This window comes from Pelophylax lessonae (genome assembly GCF_965119305.1).
Source record: "Pelophylax lessonae genome assembly, chromosome: 4".
NCBI lineage: Eukaryota > Metazoa > Chordata > Amphibia > Anura > Ranidae > Pelophylax > Pelophylax lessonae.
This window is the reverse complement of record NC_138771.1, coordinates 551,348,929-551,376,512: the sequence shown is the minus strand read 5'-3', so window position 1 is coordinate 551,376,512 and position 27,584 is coordinate 551,348,929. Positions and strand designations below refer to the sequence as shown.

Below are 27,584 nucleotides of genomic sequence, written 5' to 3'. Positions count from 1 at the left end.
GGCCTGGCTGCAGTTCAGGTATGTGGAGCACATTTGGGGGAGAATACGGTAGCTGCACAAGCATTAGTGTGCAGACTGGCATATTTTGCCATATGTTGCCATGCTCATTAGAGTGCCCTATAAAGTGCCCCTTAAAAAAAAAAAAGAAAAAAAATGTGCCCAACAGAGTGCTCCCTTGACATAAAATGTGGCCATCAGCGTGCCCCTTATTTTATGCTAAGGGACATGCTGATGAGCATATTTTATGTTAAGGGGCACTCTGATGGGCATATTTTATGTTAAGGGGCACGCTAATGGGCATATTTTATGTTAAGAGCAACGCTGATTGAAATGTTTTGTTTTGCCCATCAGAGTGCCCCCTAACATAAAATGTGCCCATCACCGTGCCCCCTAAAAATTGGCAAAATAAATGGAAAAAATGCGAAACACCGCGTTCGGTATTCGGCCTTCGGCCAAGCATTTCATTATTATTCGGCTTCGGCCAAGAATTTCATTTCGGTGCATCCCTAATTGCAACCTATCAGTGCCCATCAGTGGTGCCCATCAGTGCCACCTATAAGTGCCCAACACCGCAGCCCATCAGTGCAGCCTCATCAATGCACATCAGGGAAGGAGAAAAATTACCTGTTTGCAACATTTTACAACAAACTATGAACTTTTTTTTTTTCCAAAATTTTCGGTCTTTTTTTGTTTGTTTAGCAAAAAAAAAAAAAAAACAGTGGTGATTAAATATCACCACTCCTGTCAGAACAAAATAGGTCAGCGGGGTGAAAATCACATGGAATTGTTAGTACAGGATCCCCCCCCCCCGAGCTCTTTTGTTCAGCCCGCTGGGGTTGAACGAAAAAAAAAAAAACTGTTCTTGTGTACCAGGCTTTAGTGTCAGATTGCCCGCCACGCTATCGCAAGTCGCTGATCACCGCCATTACTAGTATTAAAAAAAGAAAAAATTCAAGTATATATTCCATAGTTGGTAGATGCTATAACTTTCACGCAGACCAATCAGTATACACTTATTGAGATTTTTTTTTACCAAAGCCATGTAGCAGAATACATTTTGGCCCAAATTTATGACGAAATTAGATTTTTTTTTTTTTTTTTACGTTTTTGTTTGGATATTTTTAAAAGCAGAAAGTAAAAATTTTTTTTTTTTTTCAAAATTTTCAGTATTTTTTTTTATTTATAAAAAAACCCAGTGGTGATCAAATACCACCAACAGAAAGCTCTATTTGTGTAAAAAAAATGATATAAATTTTGTTTGGGGACAGCGTTGCATGACCGCACAATTGCCTGTTAAATTAGTGCAGTGCTACAATGCAAAAAAATAGCCTGGTCATGAAGAGAGCTGAGGTCATTAAAGGCCTGTTTTGCAGAGATTTCCACATGATTCTATTGTGCAACAATCGCAGTAATATCGCACCATGTTTGGGGTGCCATTAGGAATGAATGGCATCCAAATGTGCGTCACACGTTGCAACGATTTGGAATCGCAGGGAGAATTCCAGCGATTCTGCTGGTGATTCCAAATTGCCAAATGTGAATGGACCATAAAAGAGAAGTATGGCGAAAACACATATGTGACATTTGGAGATGTTTATTTTGTAAGCATTAAGGTCACCCAAAGGTATAACTTGGGCAAATGCCAAGTTGCTACACCTGCCATCTGCATGTGACTTGACATTACGTCTGGCTCTTTTCTCACCGATGTGGCTATTATCACGACTTGGCTTCTGCTGCAAGTTAATTGGGCTTATCTCCTGAGCTTTACCCCATGATTGGAGGAGGGAGGGGTACTGGCTGTTTCCTATGTTCTGAAGCTCAGAGAGATGGTAGCAAGGGCAGACCAGGGAACTTTAGGCCAAGGATACATTTCTCTTGGATTGTCTGAAAGATAAGTAGCTAACAAGTTCTCAAGTTCCTGGTGACAGCCCAGATACCAGATCTGTGTTGTGCATTCATTTAGGAGTCTAAGAGCACTATGGTGTACGTTTATGAAAGGGTGAATTTTTTTTCTCTGCAGTTCTCTGGGGAAAATTATCTCCTCTGGCACCCTTTTTATGATGTGGAGAACTTCAGTTCTCCCAGGGTGATCAGAGGAGAAGTGTTTCCTCGGCGAACGGCCGAGATCTCTATACAAGTGAATGGGGCGCCTGTAATCTCGTGAGACAAAGCGAGATTACCGCACTATGAAAATCACTGGCGCTCTTTTAATAAGCAGTGATAAATTATCACTGCTGATCCCCACTAATGGTAATACATAATAGTCCCCTTACATAAATATATATATATATATATATATATATATATATATATATATACACTGAATACACACACGCATACATTTTATATATATATATATATATATATATATATATATATATATATATATATATATATATATATATATATTAAATATATATCTACATGTATATTAAATATATATCTACATGTATGTGTGTGTATATATATATATATATATATATATATATACATGCATGTATATAATATATACATAAATATGGCAGGGGGACATGATTACTGTGTTGGGGGGTCTGAACGAGGAAGAAGGAAGTCGATAATCTTCCTTTTTACCCCTCAGTTCTCCCCCGATTCTGTCTTCACTCCCCGATTCACAAGCTCCAGGCTGGTGAACCCGGGAGTGTGAATTCTGACCCAGATCGCCAGTGAAGTGTGGAGATCGCAGCTTCATAGCCTGGCTGTTTCTGTGTCAGGCAATGACAGATTCCCGTGTGAAGAGATGATCAGCGGAGAACATGTTCTCCCCCGATCATCTCTGTTTCATAAACTGAGAATGATCGGAAATGAGCTGTGATCAGCAAGACACCTATGTAAGCTTGTGTATACTGATGCATGTCTGTATACAAGAACAATGGAGTTCCCCTTGGGGCGGGACTTTTAAGGCACTATATAATATCAAGATACACAATTTATTTGAAAACTTTATTGAAAAAGTAGATAAATACAAAAAGGAAAAATTTGTTAAAATGCTTGGCAAGTTATACAAACATAATGTACACAGTGAATTGCACCACATATGAACCGCGGGTATTCACGGTTCATATGTGGTGCAATTCACTGTGTACATTATGTCTGTATAACTTGCCAAGCATTTTAACAAATTTTTCCTTTTTGTATTTATCTACTTTTTCAATAAAGTTTTCAAATAAATTGTGTATCTTGATATTATATAGTGCCTTAAAAGTCCCGCCCCAAGGGGAACTCCATTGTTCTTGTATTCCAATTTGGGATGTGGCACTCAGGGGACCACCCCACATGAATCAAATTTCTCTTCGACTCATGTCTGTATACAATGTCCTGTAGGACTAAATTCACAAAATACACCCACCGGCCACTTTCTTCGGTACACCTTGCTATGATCATATAGGACTAGGGCGTCCGAAGAAAGAAGGGAAAAAGAAAGAACAAATGGCTACTACAGTTCTTGGTGTAGTTTTTGTTCTTTCTTTTTTCTTTTTCCCTTCTTTCTTCGGACGCCCTAGTCCCATATGATCATATCATTGTCTACTGGGATGTAGGTATCTTATATCTGGTTGTTAAAAACCTCAACACAATCAAATCCTTTTTTAGGTACACCCTGCTAGTAAAGGTTTAGATCCCTTTTGCCTTCAGAACTGGTCTAATTCTTCGTGGCATAGATTCAAGAAGGTGTTGGAAACATTCCTCAGAGATTTTGGTCCATAGTGACATGATGGCATCACGCATTTGCTGCAGATTTGTCAGCTGCACATACAAGATGTGATCTCACCACATCCCAAAGGTGCTCTATTAGATGAGATGTGGTGAGTGTGGAGGTCATTGGAGTACAGTGACCTCATTGTCCTGTTCAGGAAACCAGTGGTGAGATGATTTGAGCTTTGTGACATGGGGCATTATCCTGCTGGAAGGAGCCATCAGAAGATGGGTACATTGCAGTCATAAAGGGACGGACATGGTCAGCAACAGGGCTTTTTTTCAGGGGGAACGCAGTTTCGGCACCTCAAACACTGAATGTATTTAGGTGCAAGGGGTGCTGGGGTGTGCTGGATGGTCTGTTGATGATGGCCACTGGGGGATCTATTGTCACTAGTGGGGAAGTATTTTTTTCATGTGGGTCTATCGTTGCTGGAGGAGGAACTGTTGTTGCTAGGAGGGATCTTATATTGATGGGGAGTCAGTTGTTGCTAGGAGGGATCTACTGTTGAGAGAGAGGTCTATTGTTGCTTGCTGCTGGAGAATCTAATGTTGCTGGGGTGGATCTGTTGTTGCTGGGGTGGATCTGTTGTTGCTGGGGTGGATCTATTGTTGCTGGGGTGGTATTTTGTAGTGGGGGGAGTTGTTGTGTGGGTGATCTATTTTTTCTGGGGTAGATCTATTGTTGCTGGGGTGGTATTTTGTAGTGGGGGGCATTGTTGTGTGGGTGATCTCTTGTTTCTGTGGTGGGGGAATCTATTGTTGCTGGCTGCAGGGGATATATTTCGCTGCTTTTCTTGTTAGAATTAACCAGTTCCATACAAATGACTTAGCACCACAGAATGATACTTGGTTCTGTGTTCTCTAAAAGATGTGGTACTGGGAGGTGGGTAGGGGGTGTGGCCAATGGATATGCTTGGGGTGGGTAGGGGTGGAGACAAGGGGCGACTCAGAAGGGGGGAGTTCCTGCACCTACTCTCCGAGAAAAAAAGCCCTGGTCAACAATAATTCTCAGGTAGGCCGTGGAATTTAAACAATGCTCAATTGGTACTAAGGGGCCCAAAGTTTGCCAAGAAAATATCCCCCCACACCATTACACCACCACCAGCCTGAACTGTTGATACAAGGCAGGATGGATCCATGCTTTCCTGTTTTTATGGCAAACTCTGACCCTACCATCTGAATGTCACATCTGAAATCGAGACTCACCAGACCAGGCAATGTTTTTCCAATGTTGGTGAGCCTATGTGAATTGTAGCCTCAGTTTCCTGGTCTTAGCTGACAGGAGTGGCAGCCAGTGTAGTCTTCTTCTGCTGTAGCCAATCTGCTTCAAGGTTCCATGTGTTGTGCATTCAGAGATGGTATTCTGCATACTTTGGTTGTAACAAGTGGTTATTTGAGTTACTGTTGCCTTTCTATCATCTGAAACCAGTCTGCCCGTTCTCTGACATCAACAAGGCATTTTTATCCACACAACTGGCGCTCACTGGATATTTTCTCTTTTTTGGACCATTCTCTGTAAACCCAAGAGATGGTTGTGCGTGAAAATCCCAGTAGATCAGCGTTTTTTAAAATACTTAGACCAGCCCTTCTGGCACCAAAACCATGCCAGCTTCAAAGATATGTAAATCATAATTTATACCTTTTTTTAATAGAGGAATTTCTGGATCACAGAAAAATGAAAAGATAATAAATGTGCATATCCAGATATCGCATAACACCAATGTTTGCCCATTGATGGTTCCATTTATCTTGTAACATTTATAGTATTTTAATACTCATATTTTCTCTTTATTCAGAATCCCCTGTGCCTGGAAGGACCTCCAACTCAATCCGCCATGATCAGCTCTGTCCGTGATATGCCTGTCACCCGTGAGTATCAATTCCCATATAACCATTGAGTTACCATTGAATGTCTGGCCACTCATGCTACAGCTTTAAAGGATAACTCCACTTTCGTGGGGAATAAAAAAAAACGCAAATAAAGAAAAAACAATATAGCGTATACAATTGCGACACAAATCATATTGTAATGAAATGTTTTTAAAGATTACCTTTCCTTTCCAATCTGCAGCTGTTGTAATTTTCTGAAAATGCAATGCAATATGGCTACCTGGAGCTGTTCTGTACACAGAATGTATACTGACCACACCCCAGAAACATCATTTCCTGCTTGTGTGATTGGCTCACCAATTTTCCCAGAAGTCTGCACTAAGATACAAGTCCGATTTCTGGCATCCCCTGCAACAAAAATTTCATTTTTGGTGGGATACTCCCAATAGGAACACGTCTAAAGGGATGCAGGCCCAACAGATTTCCTCATTAGTGCTCTGCAGCTGCACAGCTGATAGATAATTATGAATCCACTCCCATTTGACCCACTCAGTACAGAGGAACAAACAATGATTTCTTCAGACTAACAAAAGGTAGGAATCTGCAACAAAGTTTGTTCAAATCCCTGCAATGTACATAGATCACCCAGGAGAATGTTTTTTTCTCAACAAAAGTGGAGTTAAGCTTTAAGTAAACTGTGGTTTGTTAATGCAGAACAGAACAACCGGTTATCTTTAAAGGATACGTTCACCTTTTATAAAAAGAAAATAATAAAAGTGCCTGTTTTTGCAGGTAAAAAATGCGCATTTATTTAATTTTATTTATTTTTACACTGGAGCGTGGGTGTAATGGCAGGATCCTGAAGACTCTTAGTACACCCATAGGTGAATTTCGCCTTTAAAGAGGAACTAAACTCTGGAAGCTGTTCCCACAAAAAAAGGCAGGAATAGAGTAAAGGACTAGTGACTATTACTGCCTGTGGTCTCCCTACAGCTGATTTTTCACGATTACTGACTTTCCATGCCATGTTCTGCACTGTGTTTCTCTGTAGAGGCCGCCATCTTGGTAGAAGCAGGGCTTTGGTTCATTGTGTTAGAGAAGAGGTCTCCAAACTTTCTAAACATGGGGCCAGTTTACTGTTCTTCACAGTTTAGGGCGGCAGACTGTGGAAATTTGGAGTAGAAAAGGTCCCAACCTCAGTGGCAATAAATAATACCCTATCGTTTGTTTCAGTGGGTGTAATTATGCCCCATTGTCGGTGTCATTGGGATAAATTGTAACCCATCATTGGTGTAATTGAAAGGAATTGTGCTCCATTGTTGGTGTCATTTGAAGGAATTGTGCCCCATCGTTGGTGTCATTTGAAGGAATTGTGCCCCATTGTTGGTGTCATTTGGAGGAATTGTGCCCCATTGTTGGTGTCATTTGAAGGAATTGTGCCCCATTGTTGGTGTCATTTGAAGGAATTGTGCCCCATCGTTGGTGTCATTTGGAGGAATTGTGCCCCATTGTTGGTGTCATTTGAAGGAATTGTGCCCCATCGTTGGTGTCATTTGGAGGAATTGTGCCCCATTGTTGGTGTCATTTGAAGGAATTGTGCCCCATTGTTGGTGTCATTTGAAGGAATTGTGCCCCATCGTTGGTGTCATTTGGAGGAATTGTGCCCCATTGTTGGTGTCATTTGAAGGAATTGTGCCCCATTGTTGGTGTCATTTGGAGGAATTGTGCCCCATCGTTGGTGTCATTTGGAGGAATTGTGCCCCATTGTTGGTGTCATTTGAAGGAATTGTGCCCCATCGTTGGTGTCATTTGGAGGAATTGTGCCCCATTGTTGGTGTCATTTGAAGGAATTGTGCCCCATTGTTGGTGTCATTTGAAGGAATTGTGCCCCATTGTTGGTGTCATTGGGAGGAATTGTGCCCCACTGTTGGCATCAGTGGATGAAATGGTGCCCCAGGGGCCAGATAAAAGCAAGCAAAGGGCCGCATCTGGCCCCCGAGCTGCATTTTTTAGATCACTGTGTTAGAGGCTCCAACAAGGAAAGCACAGTAATGACATCACCCAATCTTACTTCAAATCTTGTGAGTCCATCAGTCAGAGGCAGCATTGCCTTAGATCCCACACTGCAGATATATAACTATGGGGCTGAATGCATACGAGTGCCTAGGCACACTCACATCCAGGAAGTTCACTGTTAGTTTTCAGGAGGCACTTTTTTTCCCCACAACTATATGCCAGTGCTGGATCCATTAACATAAGAGGGAGTCCCTTACAAAAGTCCTGGGTATTTCCTCTGCTTCAGGTAGCTGAGCAGAGCTGTAAGGGATTAAAGGAAATATGAGTGTGTGATGCAGAGGAGGACTTGTGCTGGTGCTGCTGATAGAAGGGGTGCCAGAGCTGTGTTAATCTCAGGACTGGATAGACAGATCTTTTGGCCGGCTCCCATAAATGTATTTCTCTGTATTTAGCAGTTTGCCTGGAGTTCAGCTTTAAAGTGAACACCCAAAATATGTACTGGCTATAAAATATTCATTGCTTTCCTTTTACTAAACCCCTGGAAGATCTTATAGTTGTTTAACCAGTTCAACTCTTTGGACGTGCGTAGTAATACCTACATCCAAAGAGTGAACCTTAAGGCCTCCTGCACACTGAACGTTATTACAGCGGCTGTTTTTGGTGTCAGATGTTTTTTTCTGCAGCCAATAAACTCCCCAGCATGTTATCCTACGTCTCCATGCACACAGGCTGTCATCAGCAGTTTTTGGTAGGGCAGTTTTCTGGCTGGAAAAAACCCCCGAAATCGAGTGGGTTTTGAGTGGCATTTTTCAGCTGTAAAAACGCTCTAACGTCGATAAACGCCAAAAAACGCCAGTAAGCAACATTTTTTTTATTCCATTGCTTTTTTTAAGCCTGGGTTCTGTTTCGAGGTGTCGTTCATGGAACATAGCCTGGGTTCACACTGGTGCATGCTGAACCGCATGTTATTTGCACCAAAAATGCACCGCATTCCTGTGCACATCACATGTGATGTCTGTGCGATGCGATTTGAGCCATACATTTTGTATTGCTCAAATTGTATCACATTTGAACCAAAATGTTGTAGGATCCTTTTTTCTCCACACCTAATCGCATTACATGGGTGTGAACACCCATGCGATGCGATTCTGGCATTCTGCAATCTGTTTCAGGGTATTGTTCATGGAACACAGAGCCCCCATTGACATTGTGCTGCTTTGGAAGGCGATTTGTCATGTCGAATCGCATGTCAAATCGGAGCCTATTGCTGTCAATGGCACCAGTTTGAAATCATTCAACTGAACGCACACGATTTTAAACTCGCATGTCACTACGACTTCTGTGGCGATTTGACAGACATCTGTACGAATTCATGCACAGATGTCTATTGAAATCTCCCTGAAGTCACCAAAAATAGTGCAGGAACTACTTTTGGGAATCGGTGCAGCGCGGCAAAGTAAGGGTTGCACCAATTCGGACAGTGACGTTGCCGGCAATAGGCTCTGATTTGGCATGCGATTTGACATGTCAAATCGCATGCCAAATCTGCCTGATGTGAACTGGGGCTTAATGTTCCATGAATGGCACCCCGAAACAGATTGCAAAATGCAGTGAGCTTCACAGAATTGCATTGCATGGATATTCACACCCATGCAATGCAATTTTGATGTGGGGAAAAAAAGGGACAACATTTGCACCAAAATGTTGTAGGACCCTTTTTTCCCCGCACCCATCTTATTGCATGGGTGTGAACACCCATGCGATGCAATTCTGGCACGCATTGTCTGGCAAGCATTGCATTGTGGAAAAGTGGGAGTTACTAAAATAGCAGAGATGATTTTTAGCTTCATACGCCAAAAAACGTTAACACCACAAAACGCTAGAAAACGCTCAAAAACGCCAATGCAAAAAAAAGCTGAAAAACTCACTACAAAGCTACTGGCGTTTTTTTTTTTTTTATAACTTCCAGTGTGCATGAGGCCTTCCCATCCCGTGGTTCCAGGGGATCTCACCCTCTGCGGTTTCAGATGCACCATTTCCTGACCAGTACAGCCAGGGGACACATCTAACCAAGCCAGTCTGTGCTTGGTTAGATGGTGTGAAGGGCAGGGGAGACATTGGGGACCCCTACCTGTCACCTGCCCAATGCTATCACATAGGGTTTAATTATCCCCTTGTGATAGCAATCAAGTAAAAATAAAAAAAAAAGTTTGAAAAAAGAAAATTATGTTAAAATATATATATAAAAAAAAAAAAACAATTGCCATAACCTTTGTTGCCTTGCACACCTGCACAAGTGCAAACAAAAGCCTAGGGTATGCACGCGTATGTAAACCGTGGTCGCACCACACATGTGACCTATCACCGCGAACGTCAGAGTGAGAACAATAATTCTAGCAGAAAAGTTGCTAGTTAACTCAAAACTGTTGAGCTGGAAAAGCCTTTAAAAAGCGTCACCTATGGTGATTTTTGGGCACCATAGCTTTTGCCAATATCACGGGTGCACGCAATTTTAAGACATGGAATGTTTGGTATCTATTTACTCGAGGCAACCTCATCTTTTATATTTTAACCAAAAAAGGGTATTATAACCGTGTGTTTTTGCACTAAAATGCATTTTATTATATTTATTTTTTTGCCTCAAAATTTGCGTTTTAATAAACAATTGCACAAATACCTATTATATGACAGAAAAATTTGCAACTATCATCTTTTTATTCTACAGGGCTTCTGCTTTCAGAAAATATATAATATTTTGGGGGTTTAAGTAATTTTATTGCCAAAAATTTTAGGATTTAGGATTTTTACATGTATGCGAAAAATAAAATAAATTGCTCTGGAGCCAAACTGGTAATAGGATACGGAAAAGTAAGAGAGTACGTAGTTCTAGTAGGTGAGCAGTAACAGCTCAAAATATTCAGTAAGCGATAAAATTTTCTTTGCTTTACATTTACCAAACCCTTGCAAAGTCCTATCGGCGTTCGGTAAGAGACAGAGAAGTGAGATAATACCTTTTTTTTGGAGTTCTAGTCAAAATAATGTCTATCTGCAATCACCAGTCATTGGTTTTCTCCAGAATCTCAGTGTTGCATGTCTCCTGACCTTATGATTGGCGTAAAGTCATTTTTTTTTTATCTCACATGATAAAGCATGGTTCTAGTTACTATGATTTTTTCTTTTCCGGTCTGATATGTGCATACTGGGGCGAATTCTTTTTGTACAATGAATATTTTTATAACTCGTAATAGAGGTTCACGGAACGTTTTTCAAAGCAATGGAATGTTTAAATGTACTATGACTCACAGACATATGAATGTGTAGCTGGGAGAACCTTAAATAGCATCAAATTGTGACTAAAGCCAAAGCAAGCTAAACCTGAAACAGTTCTGTTCATGTGCTTTAAATTAAGCACAATGCCTTTACTGTAATGGCTACGGCTTTTATGCAGACACTGTGTATGAATAAAGCTTTTATTCAGATCGTAACCACTTCTAAAAAAACCAAGCCAATTCTGACATTTCTCTTACATGGAAAATTCTGCATTTTTGTTTGCTAGAAAAATTACTTAGAACCCTCAAACGTTATATTTTTTAAGCAGAGGCCTTAGAGAATAAAATGGTGGGTGTTGCAATTTTTTCTGTCACCCCAGATTTGCGCAGGGGTTTTTCAAACCTCAAAAAATGTGTAAAAAGGGGAACAACTCTGTGCTTAGATATAAGTATAATGCAGCAGCCAGCACTTTAGGTCTTGATAATAACCTAAAATACAATGGAATTTATAAGGAAAGTGCAGCGCTAATCAAGCATGATAAAAATAATTACGTTTCCATGTAATCCGATGTGAGGAGACTTTTTTGGCAGTGGTGACAAAGTAAATATTACAAGAGCTTTTCAACCCCTGTGCCAGTGAATGAATAAATCTAAAAAATTTTACACCTATAAAATGAAAAAACAATAATATCCAATAAAACTTCTAATGAAATACAGTCCATACACTATAGGAAAAAATGTGTGGAAAAAAAAGTGCAACAGTCCACCTTAATTAATATGTGAAAAGGTGACTCCAGATCTGAGCCGAGCTGCACCAAAAAAAGGCTTTCACCAAAGCCGCCAATTGTGAATGTAAATTAAAGATGGTAAACCCCATGTGTGCTCATATAACATTCGCTGCTGCAAGGGAATCGCTGTATCTCCATTCACGCTTCCACTTTATCTCTCAAACAGTATCTATCGAGAAAAAAATACTTTCAAATTTTATTCAATTTAATCAATTTTAGTGAACAAAAACACAATATACCCAATTTGTGATCAAATATAAAAAATGATGTTACGCCGGGTAAATAGATACCAAGCGTGTCACACTTTAAAATTGCACATGCCTGTGGTATGGCAACATCTATGCATTAAGAAAAAAAAAAGCCTTCTATGTGCAGCAGCCCCTCTAATGCTTACCTGAGACCCCTCTTGATCCAGTGATGTCCACGAGTGCTTTGGCCGCCTGGAACTCTCCCTTCTGATTGGCTGAGACACAGCAGCGGCGCCATTGGCTCCCGCTGTGGTCAATCAAAGTAATTTAGCCAATGAGAAGAGAAGGGGGCAGGCCGAACTGCAGCTCCATGTCTGAATGAACACATGGAGCTGCAGCTAGGATGTCCCCATAGCAAGCTGCCTCCTGTGGGGGCACTCAACAGGAGGGAGGGGCCCGGAGCACTGAAGAGGGACCCGAGGATCTGGACTGCTCTGTGCAAATCCACTGCACAGAGGTGGTAAGTATACTATGTTTGTTATTAGGGATGCACCGAAATGGAAATTCTGGGCCGAAACAGAAACCAAAAATTCAGGATGCCCTTGGCTGAAAACCAAAAATGACTTTTCCCCCCCCAAAACTTGAGATTAACATTCCCGCACGCCGCCTCCTCCATGTCAGAGAGAGAGAGTAGTTGAAAATTTAGATGTGGCACATTGATATCCAGAAAAAACAAGTCACCAGTGACTTGAGAAAACATGCTGGGACTCGTAGTCCTGCAGCCATGGGAAACTTATGTTGAAGACTATACTGTTTCTATAATCACATTATCCCTGATATTAAAGTTATTTAACAGGAAATCGTAAAATGTAGCTAATTACACCAATGAGCATACTTGTCACTGATATGATAACATAGATCGGGGGGGGGGGGGGGAGAGACAAGCAGCCAGATTACCTTCCGCAGCACAGCCTTCCACAGCACAGAGCACATGAATCGAGAAGGTGGGTGGAGCCATTCTGGAATAGGCACGGAGGAGGACGAGGAAGATCCTCCTCCGCTCTGCATTCTGGGTCTTCTCCTCGGGACGTCACTGGTTGCTAGACGCCAGTCGGCTGGCCATCCTAGCAACCAGTGTAGCTGTTCAGACTAAAGCGCCCGGCGGAGGAACAAAGAGGAGATACCTGCCTGACAGGGAAGTGAAGGCTGCGGGCATTAATGGCCATTCATTTTCGGCATCGTTGACCCATTTTCGGCCGAAATGGGATAGGCCGAAATTTCGGTGCACCACTATTTGTTATTTTTATAGAAAAAAAAAATGAGACTTTACAATCACTTTAAGTAAATAAATAAAATGTATATTATAATTAATAAAAATCAGTGATCGACCAATATCGTTTTTTTAATGCCAATACCGATATTTTAGTCATCGGATATCGGTATCGGCCAATATCTGCTGATATTTTCGGACATTAAAACATTTTTTTTTATTTTAGGTACTCCTTGTGGGGGGATCTGGGGGGTCTAAAAGACCCCAAACCCTTCCTCGGCACTAAAAAGCATTCAGAACGCCAAGTTTGGCTGTTTTGAATGCTGTCAGTTTTTTTAATTTGGCGCGGAGTACCCGGAAGTGATGTCATGACATCACTTCCGGGTTTTTTACATGGAGACCCAATCAGAGCCGAATGCGGCTTTGATTGGGTCTTCTCTTCGGCGGTGGTGGGGGTAGGAAGCCCGGGTCTCCCGGTGGGATGGGAGACCCGGGCGAGCCGCGGAAGGCGGCAGGAAGGGGGGTTGTCCCCTCCCACTCCTTGTATTGACAGCCGAGCGGCTTCTCAGCCGCATCCGTTGTCAGCCGACCGTCGGCTATAGACACCGGTATCGGGGTGATGCCTCTAGCTGCAGGCATCACTCCGGTACATGCACTTTCCCTGAATATCGGCAAATCCAAACGCCGATACAGATATATCGGGGAAAGTGCATATCGGCACCCGATATATATCGGTGTTGCCGGTAATCGGCCGATTTCTAGTACCACTATACATTTCCATTTTCTATGTCACATTCTTAAATGTCCTATATCTTGTGCACTACTGGTTCATTGAAAAGAAAACAAGAGAAAATTTGGTTTCCATACTAATGTCTTCCATGCCTCAGAGACCTGTATCTTATAATTTTGTGATACTGGGCTTGTTATTATGATTGTGATGTATACTTTATATTCTGTTTCTATATGAGCATGGAATGTTTCTCTTATGTTTTCATTTTTTTATGGTTTATATTACTTTAAATTAAATAAAAACAGATTCAACATAAATAATAAAAATCAAATAAAAAAAAAAAAAGCACCCTTGTGGCCCGCGTGCACACCCGAATACAAACACAACCATTGCTTGCAAACGTGCATGAAGGTATCTCTGCAAATTCTAGGGTCATAATTCATGGCTAACTTTAAAATTAAATGTAAAGGCTTTTAAAGCATTGACTATGGACAGTTTTGGATACCATAGTTTTTCACATTTTCATAGGTCTGCTCAATTCTATGGCCTAACATGCTTGATATCTTAAATACTCTACGCAGCCCAATTTTTTATATTTTACCAAAAATTGGGTATTATATGGTATTCGGTATGCAGTGCATTTTTTTCCTTGACAATATGTATTTGATAAACATATGTGCAAATATTGTGCAAGCCAAAAAAAAATGCAACTGCCACCATTTTTTTCTGCAGGGCCTCTGCTTTCAGAAAGAATATAATTGTTTAGGTTTTTTTATTTAATTTTCTAAAAAGAAAAAGAAAAAAAATGTAAAAGTACCCTGGTAGAAAAGTCATTTTGGCGTTTGTAGAAGCGCTATTTGTGCAGGACCTTAAACTTATATAAAGTTTATCCAGTAAAGGTTTCAGTCGTCTTTACTAGTTCATGAAAAACATTCTTTTAAAAGTGCTCTTTACTTAGAAAAAGGTGTCACATGAAGTTTTACTGCGGTAAAACTCACGAGGTTTACCGCAGGAAGCTGCAGTAACTGTTAAAATAAAAAATAAAATGCTGCTTTTTTCTTTGTGAAACTCGTATTGCTACACAGTTCAGCCCTGCAAAAGGAAAGCCCAGCCCGGACTTTCTTGCAAGGGGATATACAGTACAGTATATAAAAAGAGTAATCGGCAAATCCTCGGTGACAGCTTTGTGTGTTCTGTTGTTTTTTTTTGCACATCGGTATTTTCACTTATGTTTTTATTCTTTATGTTGAACCGTAAAAGCATTACACCAAGAATGTGTGTTGTTTGCATGCTTGACAATGTGCATAAAAATTTGGAAGAATATTTTTTGGGATCCTATCTTTTATTTGGGGCTGATTATGGGACATGTCATTGAGTGTTTGTTTATCGAGGTGGTTAATCTACAAACAGCAATAATATAAAATGATCAAAGAACACATAGGCACCCATTTTATAGTCATATCAGCAGTTACTTCAAATTTTCCCTTAGAGTGAAACTAAACTTTGATTTAAAAATTCTATTCAGGTATATATTTTTAACTAAAAAAAAAATATTTTATTGTTTCTCTATTGCCTCCTCCAAATTTTTTTTTATTTTTTTTTTTGCTGTGATCTTCTTTCCTGTTAAAGGGTGGTATGTTCATTTTTCCATGATCCCACTGTATGTAGAAATGTAGTCACCATCTCTGGATGGACTATAGACTATGGGATTGTTAGTGTGTACAGAGCAGTGCACATGACCACAACTAATGTGCACTACTCGTTCCAAACAAACGGCGATCGGGGGGGAAAAAAAGAGGTTCGGAAGCTCACGGAAGACATTACAAGCAAGCAGAAAATACGGTAAAAATCGATTTAAAGAACAATAGATTACAGGGCCATTAAAGTGATTCTAAAGGCAGAAGATTGTTCTTATCTTAATGCATTCCATACAAAAAAAAAAAGCCTTTAATGTTCATTGGCCCCCCTAATACTAGCCCTGAGCACCATCCCGATCCAGTGATGTGCACCAGTGCCTCAGCCATCCAGGACTCTCCCTCCTGATTGGCTAAAACACAGCACTGGCTCCCGCTGCTGTCGATCAAAGTCAGTTAGCCAATGAGGAAAGAAAGGGGGCAGAGCCAAACTTTGGTTCTGTGTCTGAATGGACACACAGGGAGCTGTGGCTCAGCTCAGATGCCCCCATAGCAAGCTGCTTGCTGTGGCTCGGCTCGGGTGCCCCCATAGCAAGCTGCTTGCTGTGGCTCGGCTCGGGTGCCCCCATAGCAAGCTGCTTGCTGTGGGGGCACTCGACAGGAGGGAGGGGCCAGGAGCGCTGTCGAGGGACCCGAGATGAGGAGGATCTGGGCTGATCTGTGCAAAACCAACTGCACAGAGGAGGTAAGTATAACATGTTTGTTATTTTTAACCTAAAAAAAATGGAGTCTCTAGTAGTGGATGTATTATTTTGGAGAAAAAGGATATCACTCGCTGTTACTTTTTGGTCTTAGATACTTGGGATTGAGTGTTCACAACCTCAAAGAGTTGTACAGTGTGTATGTGTGTATATATATATATATATATATATATATATATATATATATATATATATATATATAATTTTTTTTTTCTTTCCCTCACTTCCTGTCTTGGAGACACACGCAAAAGTGAGTGAAAATGTATCTAAAATGAGGAGAAATCCCCTCATAGATTCTGGCCCTGCAATAGTTTACCTCATTGGACAATCCCCTGTGTATTCCTCATTCAATGACAACTGAAAACTTTTGAATTTTTTATTATTTTCCCTCTTGATCACCAGGACAAACAGGTTGAATCTCCCCAGCAGAGACACAAACAGCAATAAAACCCCTGATGGGGTTCTAACCCCTTCCTAATCTATACAAAACCTAAAGTATACATTTTAAAGTCTAACTGCAGGTTGTGTAGACACCCCTTCCCTAGCCACACATTTTCACCTCTAAAGCCATTGCAGCTTGTATGATGTCTTCTGACCAGTTACCTACTGACATATGGAGAGTGATTTACTAAAACTGGAGTGCAAAATCTTGTGCAGGTCTGCAAAGGAACCAATCCGCTACCAGATTAGGGTATTTATAGGACAGCTCCAGATTTAAGGGGAGTATTGCAGCCAGATCTGTTATTTTTTTTTTCTTTTGAAACCTCCAGGGGGTGTTTTAAAAAATAGCCAGGGCTTGGCTTTAAGCAAAAAACTGCAATAATACCTAGAAGAATATTTGCCCATTAGTAATGTACTGAACATTCTCTTTAGTTGCATTTTAATATGACCCTTTTTGTCATTTGGTAGCTCCTTGCAAAGAAGAGCGTTTGGAGGATGCAGGTTTGCTGTTTTCTGATTCAAGCTACTGGAAAAAATATTTAATACCAAATGAAGAATCTGAGTACCAAGTTCCAGCTTCATCGACTTCTTGTAACCAGGAATCCACTTCTCCATCTAGGGAGAAGCCCAGAGAAGAGATGCTCTTTCACCCATGCAAGGGTAAAGGCATTTCACCACCTTTGATGGAGCCCAGAGAAGGGATTCTGTTGGACCTAAAGGAGGATAAAGGCACTCGGTCACCTCTGGAGGGGCCCAGAGGAGAGATCCTGCATAATCAATTCAAGAGTGGAGACACTCCACCACATCAGGAGGAGCGCAGAGAAGAGATTCTGCTTGACCTATGGCAGGGTGTGCGCAATCTGCCACCTCAGGAGTGGCCCAGAGAAGGGATCCTGCTTGACCCGTGCCAGGTTGAAGAAAATACACCATCGCAAGTGTTGCCCAGAGAGGAGATCCTGCTGGACATGTGCCAGGTTGAAGAAAATACACCACGGCAAGTGTTGCCCAGAGAGGAGATCCTGCTGGACCTGTGCCAGGTTGAAGGCAATACACCATCGCAAGTGTTGCCCAGAGAGGAGATCCTGCTTGACCTGTGCCAGGTTGAAGAAAATAAACCACGGCAAGTGTTGCCCAGAGAGGAGATCCTGCTTGACCTGTGCCAGGTTGAAGGAAATACACCACTGCAAGTGTTGCCCAGAGAGGAGATCCTGCTTGACCTGTGCCAGGGTGAAAGGGCTCCACCACCTCGGGATCCGTCCAAAGAAGAGATCCTACTTGATCTATTCCAGGGTGAAGGCACTCCAGCACTTCAGGAGCTGCCCAGAGAAGGGATCCTGCTTGACCTATGCCAGGGTGAAGGCAAACATACCATGTGCCAGGGTTGTCAGGGCAAGGAGCATGGAAGCAAAGGAATACCATCAGAGACTGCAAGTGAGGCATTACATTCGAAACAGCAGCACGATACTCCAGTGATTGTCATAGAGCATTTAGATGACGTGTCCACCGATTTAGAGACTTCTGGGTAAGCTATGTAACATTGGAGCAGTACATATAACTAATATGGCAGTGTAATTATTCAATGTGTTTATAAGCATGTACAAGAGGATTTGTCACTCCATCTTCTGTGAGGAAGTAATACATTTATGATGTAGCTCATATGTAGCATCAGAGGCATAGATATACTGCTTTGTGACTTAATGGAAAATGTTAAATGGTCCGATGACCCAAATTCCAGACAGATATAAAACAACCACCAACAGTAATCATTTCATTTATTTTTTAAATGCAAGTAGTGTAAGGACTAAGTGGCAGTTTAGCTTATTAGCATGCACATGTGCTGACATAGAGCACCACTGATACAGCAGTGGTTCTCAACTCCGGTCCTCAGGACCCACCAACAGGCCAGGTTTGCAAGATAACTGAAATACATCACAGGTGATGTCATTTGCTGCTCAGTGATTGCAGTATTCTAGTCTGCCTCTCCCCAAGGTAATACTTAGGCTGGCCATACATGATACAATTTTCTGTACAAATTTCTTGAAATTTACCTTCAACTATGTAGTACAAAGGCCTGGCTAATTGGATACAAGTGAATGTGTTGTTTAGCTTTGACCTCATATTATGTGGTTTGTGGTAAATCTAACAGAAAATTGTACAACAAAAGTTGAACATGTATGGCTAGCTTTAACCACTTTACCACCGGAGGATTTTGCCGTCTTACGTCCAGGCCACTTTTTGCGATTCGGCACTGTGTGAATTTAACTGACAATTGCGCGGTCATGCAACGCCGTACCCAAACGAAATTTACGTCCTTTTTTTCCATAAATAGAGCTTTATTTTGGTGGTATTTGATCACCTGTGCGATTTTTACTTTTTGCGCTATAAACAAAAAAAGCGACAATTTTAAAAAAATAACAATATTTTTCACATTTTTTTATATGAAATCCCCCCCCCCCCCCCCCAAAAAAAAATGTAAAAATCAAAATTGTTTATCATTTTAGGCCAATTTGTTTTCTGCTACATATTTTTGGTAAAAAAAATCGCAATAAGCGTATTTTGATTGGTTTGCGCAAAAGTTATTGCGTTTACTAACTAAGGGAAAGATTTATGTCATTTTTGGTGTTTTTTTTTTTTTTAAACGAGTAATGGCGGCGATCTGCGATTTTTTTTTTTTTTTTTTTTTGCGGACTGCGACATTGCGGTGGACAGATCGGACCCTTGACTGACATTTTTGACACTTTTAGGGGTACCAGTGACTTTACTGCAGTAATCAGTGCTATACATATGCACTGTTACTGCAAAAATTACACTGGCAGGGAAGGGGTTAATTTTATTGGAGAGGGAGGGGTTAATGTATGTCTGGTGCTTACTGACGTGTGGGGGGAAGTGACTGAGTGACACAGGCACAGATCGCAGGGTTCAGCTATGCTGAACCCTGCAATCTGACCCTGCCTGTCACTTAGGAGATCCGCCCGCTTTGTTTACACAAGCGGGCGGACCTTCAGACTCGATTCCCCGACGATCGGGGAAGAGCAGCAGCCCGACTCCCGCTGTGACTGAATACAGCGGGAGCGAGCCTCCGGCGGTGCGCACGCCGCCGAGGAGGGGGATTGTCTGACGACGTAGGTCTACGTCGTCAGACCTACAAGAGCCACTTTGCCGCAGTAGAGCTCTAGTGAGCAGCGGCAAAGTGGTTAAAATCTGGCCTGTTAGTGGGTTCTGAGGACAGGAGTTGAGAACCAATGTGATAGAGGGAGATAGCAGAGGAATAACCACCTGAGTCTGCTGCTTCAGTGTCCAAACTCTCCTGACAAGGTGGAATCCTGGGGGGTTCTTACAGGCAAAGCTTCAGCCCTTCCAGGTAATCGTAAAGCCGTCTATATTAGTCCAGTGAGAAGCGCACAATACCTGTGTGAACTTCATGCTTATAAAAAGGCATGAGGTGTCCTGAAAGTTGGAAACTGAGATCTATTCAGTAAAAGAGTTATTATTTTGCTCTAAGTCTCCCTGTCAGATAGTTACTGATTTTCTCTCGGCAGTTCTGAGGAGGTGACCTATGTGGAAGCTGTGGCCAATGCTCAGGATGTGGAGGCGGCTCGGTGTTTGGCAGTGAAGCTCTTCCACCTGGATGGCTTTGACAGATCTCAGGTTGCCCCTTATATTCAGAAAAAGTAAGTATTCAGTCCGCAAAGAGTACATTTCTACCATTTTGTCCTAATATATAATTCTCAGCATTAGGACTTGTGTACACGGGCATTGATGTCAAATGGTGGCTTTTACTTCCCAATGCAGCACAATTTAAAGTAATGCAGTCAGGTCCAAAAGGCTGCGTTTGACCTGCTTTGCCTGCAATACAAATGCATCTGTAATAGGACATGGTGCATTCTGAGAAACGCAATGCATGGCAGACTGTCATCCATATGGGAAGTTTCTCCTCTCTTGGAGTTTAACCAATTGCGGACTGCCTACCCACAATGTACTCCGGACCGGTGGCCTGTACAGGCAAAGAAACGTACCTGTATGTCGCTGCCTGCTTCTGCTTTAGGCTGACAATCAACACAGAGCTCTGTACAGAGGGGACAATCTTTGTTTATCATCCCTGCAAAGCACGAGCCAACGTACAGGTATGTCGTTTTACGCAGGAGGGCCATCCTGCTGCAGTATATCTGCGTGGGACAGACCTCAAGTGGTTAATACTAGCAGTCTCCACTCTGATTCATCCCAAAGGTGTTCTATCGGGTTGAGGGCAGGATTCTGTGCAGACCAGTCAAGTTCCTCTACCCAAAACTCACTCACCCATGTCTTTATGGACCTTGCTTTGTGCATTGGTGTGCAGTCGTATTGGAACAGAAGGGGCAATCCCCAAACTGTTCCCACGAAGTTGGGAGCATGAAATTGTCCAAAATGTCTTGGTATGCTGACGCCCTAAGAGTTCCCTTCACTGGAACTAAGGGGCCAAACCCAACCCCTGAAAAACAACCCCACACCATGATCCCCCTCCACCAAATGAATTTAGACCAGTGCACAATGCAAGGTCCATTAAGACATGGATGAGCGAGTTTGGGGTGGAGGAACTTGACTGGCCTGCACAGAGTCCTAACCTCAACCCGATAGAACACCTTTGGGATGAATTATGGTGCAGACTGCGAGCCAGGCCTTCTCGTCCACCATCAGTGCCTGACCTCACAAATGTGCTTCTGGAAGAATGGTCAAACATTCCCATAGACACACTCCTAAACCTTGTCTATTTGTGGGAAAAAAGACATCAATTTTATTTAGGTACAGCGTAGGGCTGGGCGATAAATCGATTTAATCGATTTATCGATTTTTTGGTTTGAAACGTTTTTTTTTGTTAAACTCAAGTTTTTTGTGATCACAGCGCGCCGCAGCCCCGGCCTGTACAGACGCACCGCCCGCCCCGCAGCTGACATCACATCCAGGCCGGGGAGACTGTCTGTACCTATCACAGCGCGCCGCAGCCCCGGCCTGTACATACGCACCGCCCGCCCCGCAGCTGACGTCGCATCCAGGCGCGACGGTGGGGAGTTCGGTGGCTAGTAGGTGGCGCCGCTGTATATATATTGTTTACAACAGAAATACTGCTGGGGCTGCCATTTGCTGGGGAGTCATGTGGAAAGATGGAGTGCTGAGCCAGGAGGGGGCCCCCAGGTGGAGGGGGGTGCTGCCTCTGGCTGGCTGTGTGGTTGAGGTGTGTGTTCCTTCGCCACAGTCAGTACTGGTTGCTGGCATTCCTAAAGCTAGTGAAGCGCAAGCACCCCAGTGAGCTGTACTGTGAGCAACCATTCCCCTTAGAAACAAGGATCAGAGGTAGTGGGGCATCTGTAAGTTTAAAGCTCTATAGGCGGACAAAGGGAAAGAAGCAGCCAGGCACAGGGCCCAGCTAGTTTCCAGAGATCCCGGGAGGGATTACACCCCTTGCTTTAGGAGGACTGTGAGATTCTGTATTTAGAGACTGTGGGGTGAGAAGAGGAGTGGAAATACAGTTGATGCAGTGTATGTGACGACTTACTGTTAAAGAGACAGCGCCACATAAGAGAGGTTTCTCTTGGGTAGTCTAAGGATTACCTAAAGAGACAGGGTCCTCAATGTATAAAGTTAATGGATTATTGGCAACCTGGACGTTTCCCATATCCCATCAAAGTTTAAATCCCCCAATAAAAATAAAAACAACAATTACATTGACTGTTTTCTGACTGCTGTTGACTGTTACAAATGCTGGTTGCTTGGCTGCAGGGCTGGAATGCCACCCGCCTGGCTGCAGACACAAGGTGAACCTTTTTTTAAAACTAGTAGCCCTCAAGGGGGTAGCGCTACAAACCTATTTAAAAAAATGCAAAGCATATATGCCTCATTTTCAACTGTGTTCTATGGGGCCATGTGACAGGCAAGGTCCCTCCTCTTTTTCCTTAGCATTGGTTTCGGGTGGTCTCCTCCCTCCCCGCTCAGCGCGACGCCCCCGCGTCTTCTTTTATTGTATAATGTCTAGTAGTCTATTGTTTTGGGATTCTACGCATTTTAACTCTTGAGGAGTTAAAATAGCAATAAAGTTGCACTTTTGACACTATATCTGATGTCTGAAGTCATTTTTTAAGTGCATTGGAAAAAAAATCGAAAATTGGAATTGAAACTCAAATTTTTCTTTAAAAATCGAAGATTTTTTTTTTAGGCAAAATCGCCCAGCCCTAGTACAGCGTCGCATGACCGGGCAATTGTCAGTTAAAGTAACAAGTGCCGTATTTTGCAAAAAATGGCCTGGTAACTAAGAGGGTAAAACCTTCCGGTCCTTAAGTTGTTAAACACAAAATGTTTTGTCTATCATCTGTATACTGAAGTTGTAACTAAAGAGCAATTTTGGACATTGGGTGTGCTGACTTCTGTCACCTATGGAACGCCATTTAAATTGTGGATGCTGAATGTATACACCATCTACACAAAGTACTGATAGCTCCTAAACAGCTGCCTGTGTTAAGCTCTGCACAATTTCATTAGTATAATATTTCTCTTAATTCTTTACTTCCTTTGAATTAGAAGGGACATAATACAAAGCCACAATATATTTTACAAATGACATACATTAGGTTTCTGTGAAAATGTGGTTAAAGCCATGCCTGTGGTTTTTCTTACAGCATACAAAGATGGAAACCTAAGGCCGGCCACACACAGAGCAAATTTGGTTGCAGGAAAGCAATTTGCTCGATTATCCCATCAACATAGACAGTGCTGACAGGGGAATTCCCCCTGCCGGGCCATTGTCTTCTCCTGGCAAGGGGGGGGATGGAGAAGGACGGTGATTATTAGTAATGGCTAAACGGTATGCGCTACCTGTTAGCGAATCCTGCAGGCTGGTTGTACCAAGTTAAAACATGGATCAACTTGGTATACTCAGCCTGCCCATTAATGGTTTGAATTTGTGTATGGGAGGCCAGAAACTACCTGCTAACAGCTAGTAAAGCTGTTCATGGCAAGCGTGGTTTTTCATCCATCTGCATTTTCTGGACTTCTATGAGATGACAATGAGCTCCACTAGGATTTTGAGGTTATTGTTATCGCAGAGGAAAATGCTAGAACTTATATCCAAGTTGACTTGATCATTCACTCTTGTTTATAGAATTTGATGAGAGCCATTGCAGATATACCCACCCTCTTAGATTGTTAGCTCTAACGAGCAGGGCCCTCTGATTCCTACTGTATTAAAGAGGAAGTAAACCCTCCTCTGCAACATTTGCCTATAGGTAAGCCTATGATCAGGCTTACCTATAGGTACTGTAAATATCTCCTAAACATGTACCGTTTAGGAGATATTTACCTTACATGCAGCCAGTGACGTCACTGGCGCATGCACTCTGATTGGCCGGAGCAGCGGTGACGTCACTCCCACGCATGCGCTCTAAAGGAACGGCCACTGGTGCCGTTCCTTCAGAGGCCCGTGCAGTGACCGTTGGCTCCCGCGCGCGTGCGCGGGAGTGACGTCACCGCGACTCCGGCCAATCAGATGGTCGGATGCCGCGATCCTGGAAGACGGGCGACTGGACATGCCGCCCATCATACAGGTAAGTGGGCGGCACGGCGGGGGCTCGTTCTAAGGTAAGTATTTCATAATGAGCTAGTATGCGATACATACTAGCTCAATATGTGTTTCTCTTTCAGGTTGAAAAAAAAAAAATTTTTTATGGGTTTACAACCTCTTTAAGTGTATTTGTACTGTCTACCCTCAAGTTGTAAAGCGCTGTGTAAACTGTTAGCTCTATATAAATCCCATATAATAATAATAATATCAGTGTTGCAGTGATTCACTAGACACCAAGAAGGGATCTTCCTGCCCATCATACAAATGGAAATACCCAGCCGTTTATACTCAACCTTTATGCCTTTCAAAATCAGCACCTTAATTTCAGGAGCAGATCTGTATTCTGGGAGAGCACATCTCGGACCTCCTCCCAATAAGTACAGAACAGTGAGGCTGCTGACCTTAGTATTATGGCAGGCAACATTGTAGCCTGACAAGGTATCATTTACATGTCAATTCCACACACTATTATTTTTAGTTTTAGTTGGTTTTAAAGGAGAATTACAGCCAAAGCTTGTTTAGCTATACTTCTCTTGTGGATCACAGGAGTGCAGTTCATTCTGTACTCCTGTGATCTGTTTTCAGCAGACAGCGAGTTGAAGCCCACTGTCGGCTGACGTCTCAGTGCCGATCAAGGCAGGGGCAATGTTGCGACAATGAAGTTGGCCTGGACCGGCACCTGGCTCAGCCTCTCATCGAGCCACTGAGAGCCTGAGCTGGTCACTCCCACCCCTTTCGGGGGGGGGGGGGGGCAAAACAGAGGTGTTTGATCGATTGGTTCTCGATCAATGCTGCATTCACCTAGGTAAGTGTGATTTTGGAAAAAAAACATAACCCATACTTCTCTTTTAAGAATGAGTTCCAGATATTCTATATATCTGCATTTAGTTGCTGTCGATTGCCATGTGTTGTGTAAGAAGCTATTTTGGCTGTTTTGGTCTTGAATGCGCCTATTGTTTTTTTTATATTCATTATTTATTTTGCTTGACATCTTTTGTAGCAATGATTTTAGTGCCATGGTGGCTGAGGAGTACCTTTCTCTCTTTGACTTTAAAGGGAAGACCCTGGATGAAGCTCTCAGGTACGTGATGTAATGAAGCATAGCATAAAATCCAATAGAAAGGGATGGTGGAGTACTTAAAAACTGTTGTGGTTTGGATGGGTCAGGCCAATTTTCTCAACTTTCCTGAAGACATATAAGTAACTGTGTCTGAAAATTGCTCCTCACCCCAAAACATGTATAATTACCCAGCCATGCTCCCTTGCCACTTGCCTAGCCCTTGCTAATGGATAGGGGGCTACTTTGTAAAAGGGAGCATGTGACGTGCTCGGGGACAAACACTGTCATGGGGGGTACCATGATGTTGTCTCCTCCCTTTCTAAGTTCCAACATCAGTTGAGACTGGAGCTTGGATAGGTGAGGATGCTGCAGCAGGGAGGCAGTGAGGGTGCAGAGCTGGGTAAAAGTTTGGGTCATGTGCAGACGGGTCACTTTGCTTTTCATGGCAAAAAGTGACTTTGTCTCCTTAAAGCATGTACTTCTTTTTTTTTTTAAAGTATTGTATACCAAGTGGTTTCGCATGTAGTCACTATACCCCTTTATGCATCTTGTATAGTCATATTTTTAACTTCTTCCAATCCGCGCTATAGCCGAAGTACGGCTGCAGCGCGGACTCGAATATCCGTGAGGCCGTCTTTAAACGGCCTCCCAGAGACAGGCTCCCCGCGCGCTCCCGCGAGCGTGCACGGGGGAAAATCTGTGTCGGCCGTGTCCCTTGGACACAGCCAATCACAGATCGTGGTAAATGGCCAATCACAGCGGCCATTTACCACGTGATCGGCCCATGCAATGAGAGATGATCTCATATGTAAACATATGAGATCATCTCTCATCGCCAGCGCTCCTTCCTCACACAGAGACTGCAGTGTGAGGAAGGAGCAGAGTCGATCAGCCGTTCGGGGACACAGAGGAATGTAATCAGGGCACTGATCACCAGTGCCCTGATTACACAAGGTAAATAAAATACACAAAGTTCCCACAGTGCCCCCATCAGTGCCCACAATCAGTGCCCATAGTGCTGCCAGTCAGTGCCCATCAGTGCCTGCTCATCTAGGCACTGATGAGCACTGACTGGCAGCACTATGGGCACTGAGTGTGGGCACTGATGATGCTGGCCATCAGTGCTCATCAGTGCCGCCCGTCAGTGCCGCCTCTCAGTGCCACCTCTCAGTGCCCAGCAGTGCCACCTATCAGTGCTCATCAGTGCCACCTATCAGTGCTCATCAGTGCCGCCTATCGGTGCTCATCAGTGCCGCCTATCGGTGCTCATCAGTGCCGCCTATCGGTGCTCATCAGTGCGGCATATTAGTACCTCATCAGTGCCCATAAGTGCCACCTCATCGGTGCCCATCAGTGCAGCCTATCAGTGCCGCCTCATCAGCGCACATCAGTGAAGGAGAAAAAATTATTTATTTTCAAAATTTACTCGCAGAAAATAAGAAAAACTTTTTTTTTTTTTGATTTTCTGTCTTTTTTTTTTTTTTTGTAATAAATTAAATACCGCCAAAAGAAAGCTCTATTTGTGTGGAAAAAATGATAAAAATTTCATATGGGTACAGTGTAGCATGACCGCGCAATTGTCATTCAAAGCGTGAGAGCACTGAATGCTGAAAATTGGCCTGGATAGGAAGGGGGTGAAAGTGCCCGGTAGGCAAGTGGTTAAAAATAGTTCCTTATGTTTTAAATAACTGATTTTCTTGTACAATTTATAGAAGTAAACCATATACAGCATTTTCATTTGCATGTTTATAAATGAATGAATGCATTTGTGTAATTAATTCGACATAATCTGAAATACTGCTGGTTGGTACTATAGCATTGCAGTGCTCTAGTACTATGCCTTATTTTCCTTAAAGCTGAGCTCCAGGCTCCTTCAGAAAAATGTAAAAGTGAGCAGCTGCAAATACTGACTCTGCTGACTTTTAATATTAGGACACTTACCTGTCCACGAATCCAGCGGTGTCTTCACCTGAGCCAATTTTTCAGTCGGCTCTCGGGTACTGCCACCGCCATCTCAGCAGTGAAGCCAAAATTCACAGCCAGTTCCCTTCTGCGCATGAATGGCCCAGTGGCAGGGGAAACAGGAGGGGGGCCAAACCTCCGGCTGAGTTTGCTGCGCCAAAGTCAGCTCGAAGTGGGAGCGGGTACCTGTCAAAACCAGGTACCCCCCCCCCCGAAAGATCCCAAATGTGGCAACAGAGGGGGGGGGACAAACAAGTGGAGCTTCCCTTTTTGGGTGGAGCACTGCTTTAAAGAGGTTTTAGATTCTAGAAAGAATAACAAATCCTTGTGGAA

At 42.8% G+C, this 27,584-nt stretch overlaps 1 protein-coding gene across 1 annotated transcript in view; it reads left to right on the top strand.

Annotated features, from left to right (window-relative positions):
• The window catches only part of PSD4 (pleckstrin and Sec7 domain containing 4), a 119,557-nt gene that overhangs the window by 63,007 nt on the left and 28,966 nt on the right, over positions 1-27,584 (top strand). Inside the window, exons 3-6 of the mRNA XM_082256765.1 lie at positions 5,511-5,583; positions 17,110-18,163; positions 20,181-20,312; positions 25,230-25,310. Of these exons, the coding sequence (XP_082112891.1) occupies positions 5,511-5,583; positions 17,110-18,163; positions 20,181-20,312; positions 25,230-25,310 (1,340 nt within the window). The remainder of the gene's footprint in view (positions 1-5,510; positions 5,584-17,109; positions 18,164-20,180; positions 20,313-25,229; positions 25,311-27,584) is intronic.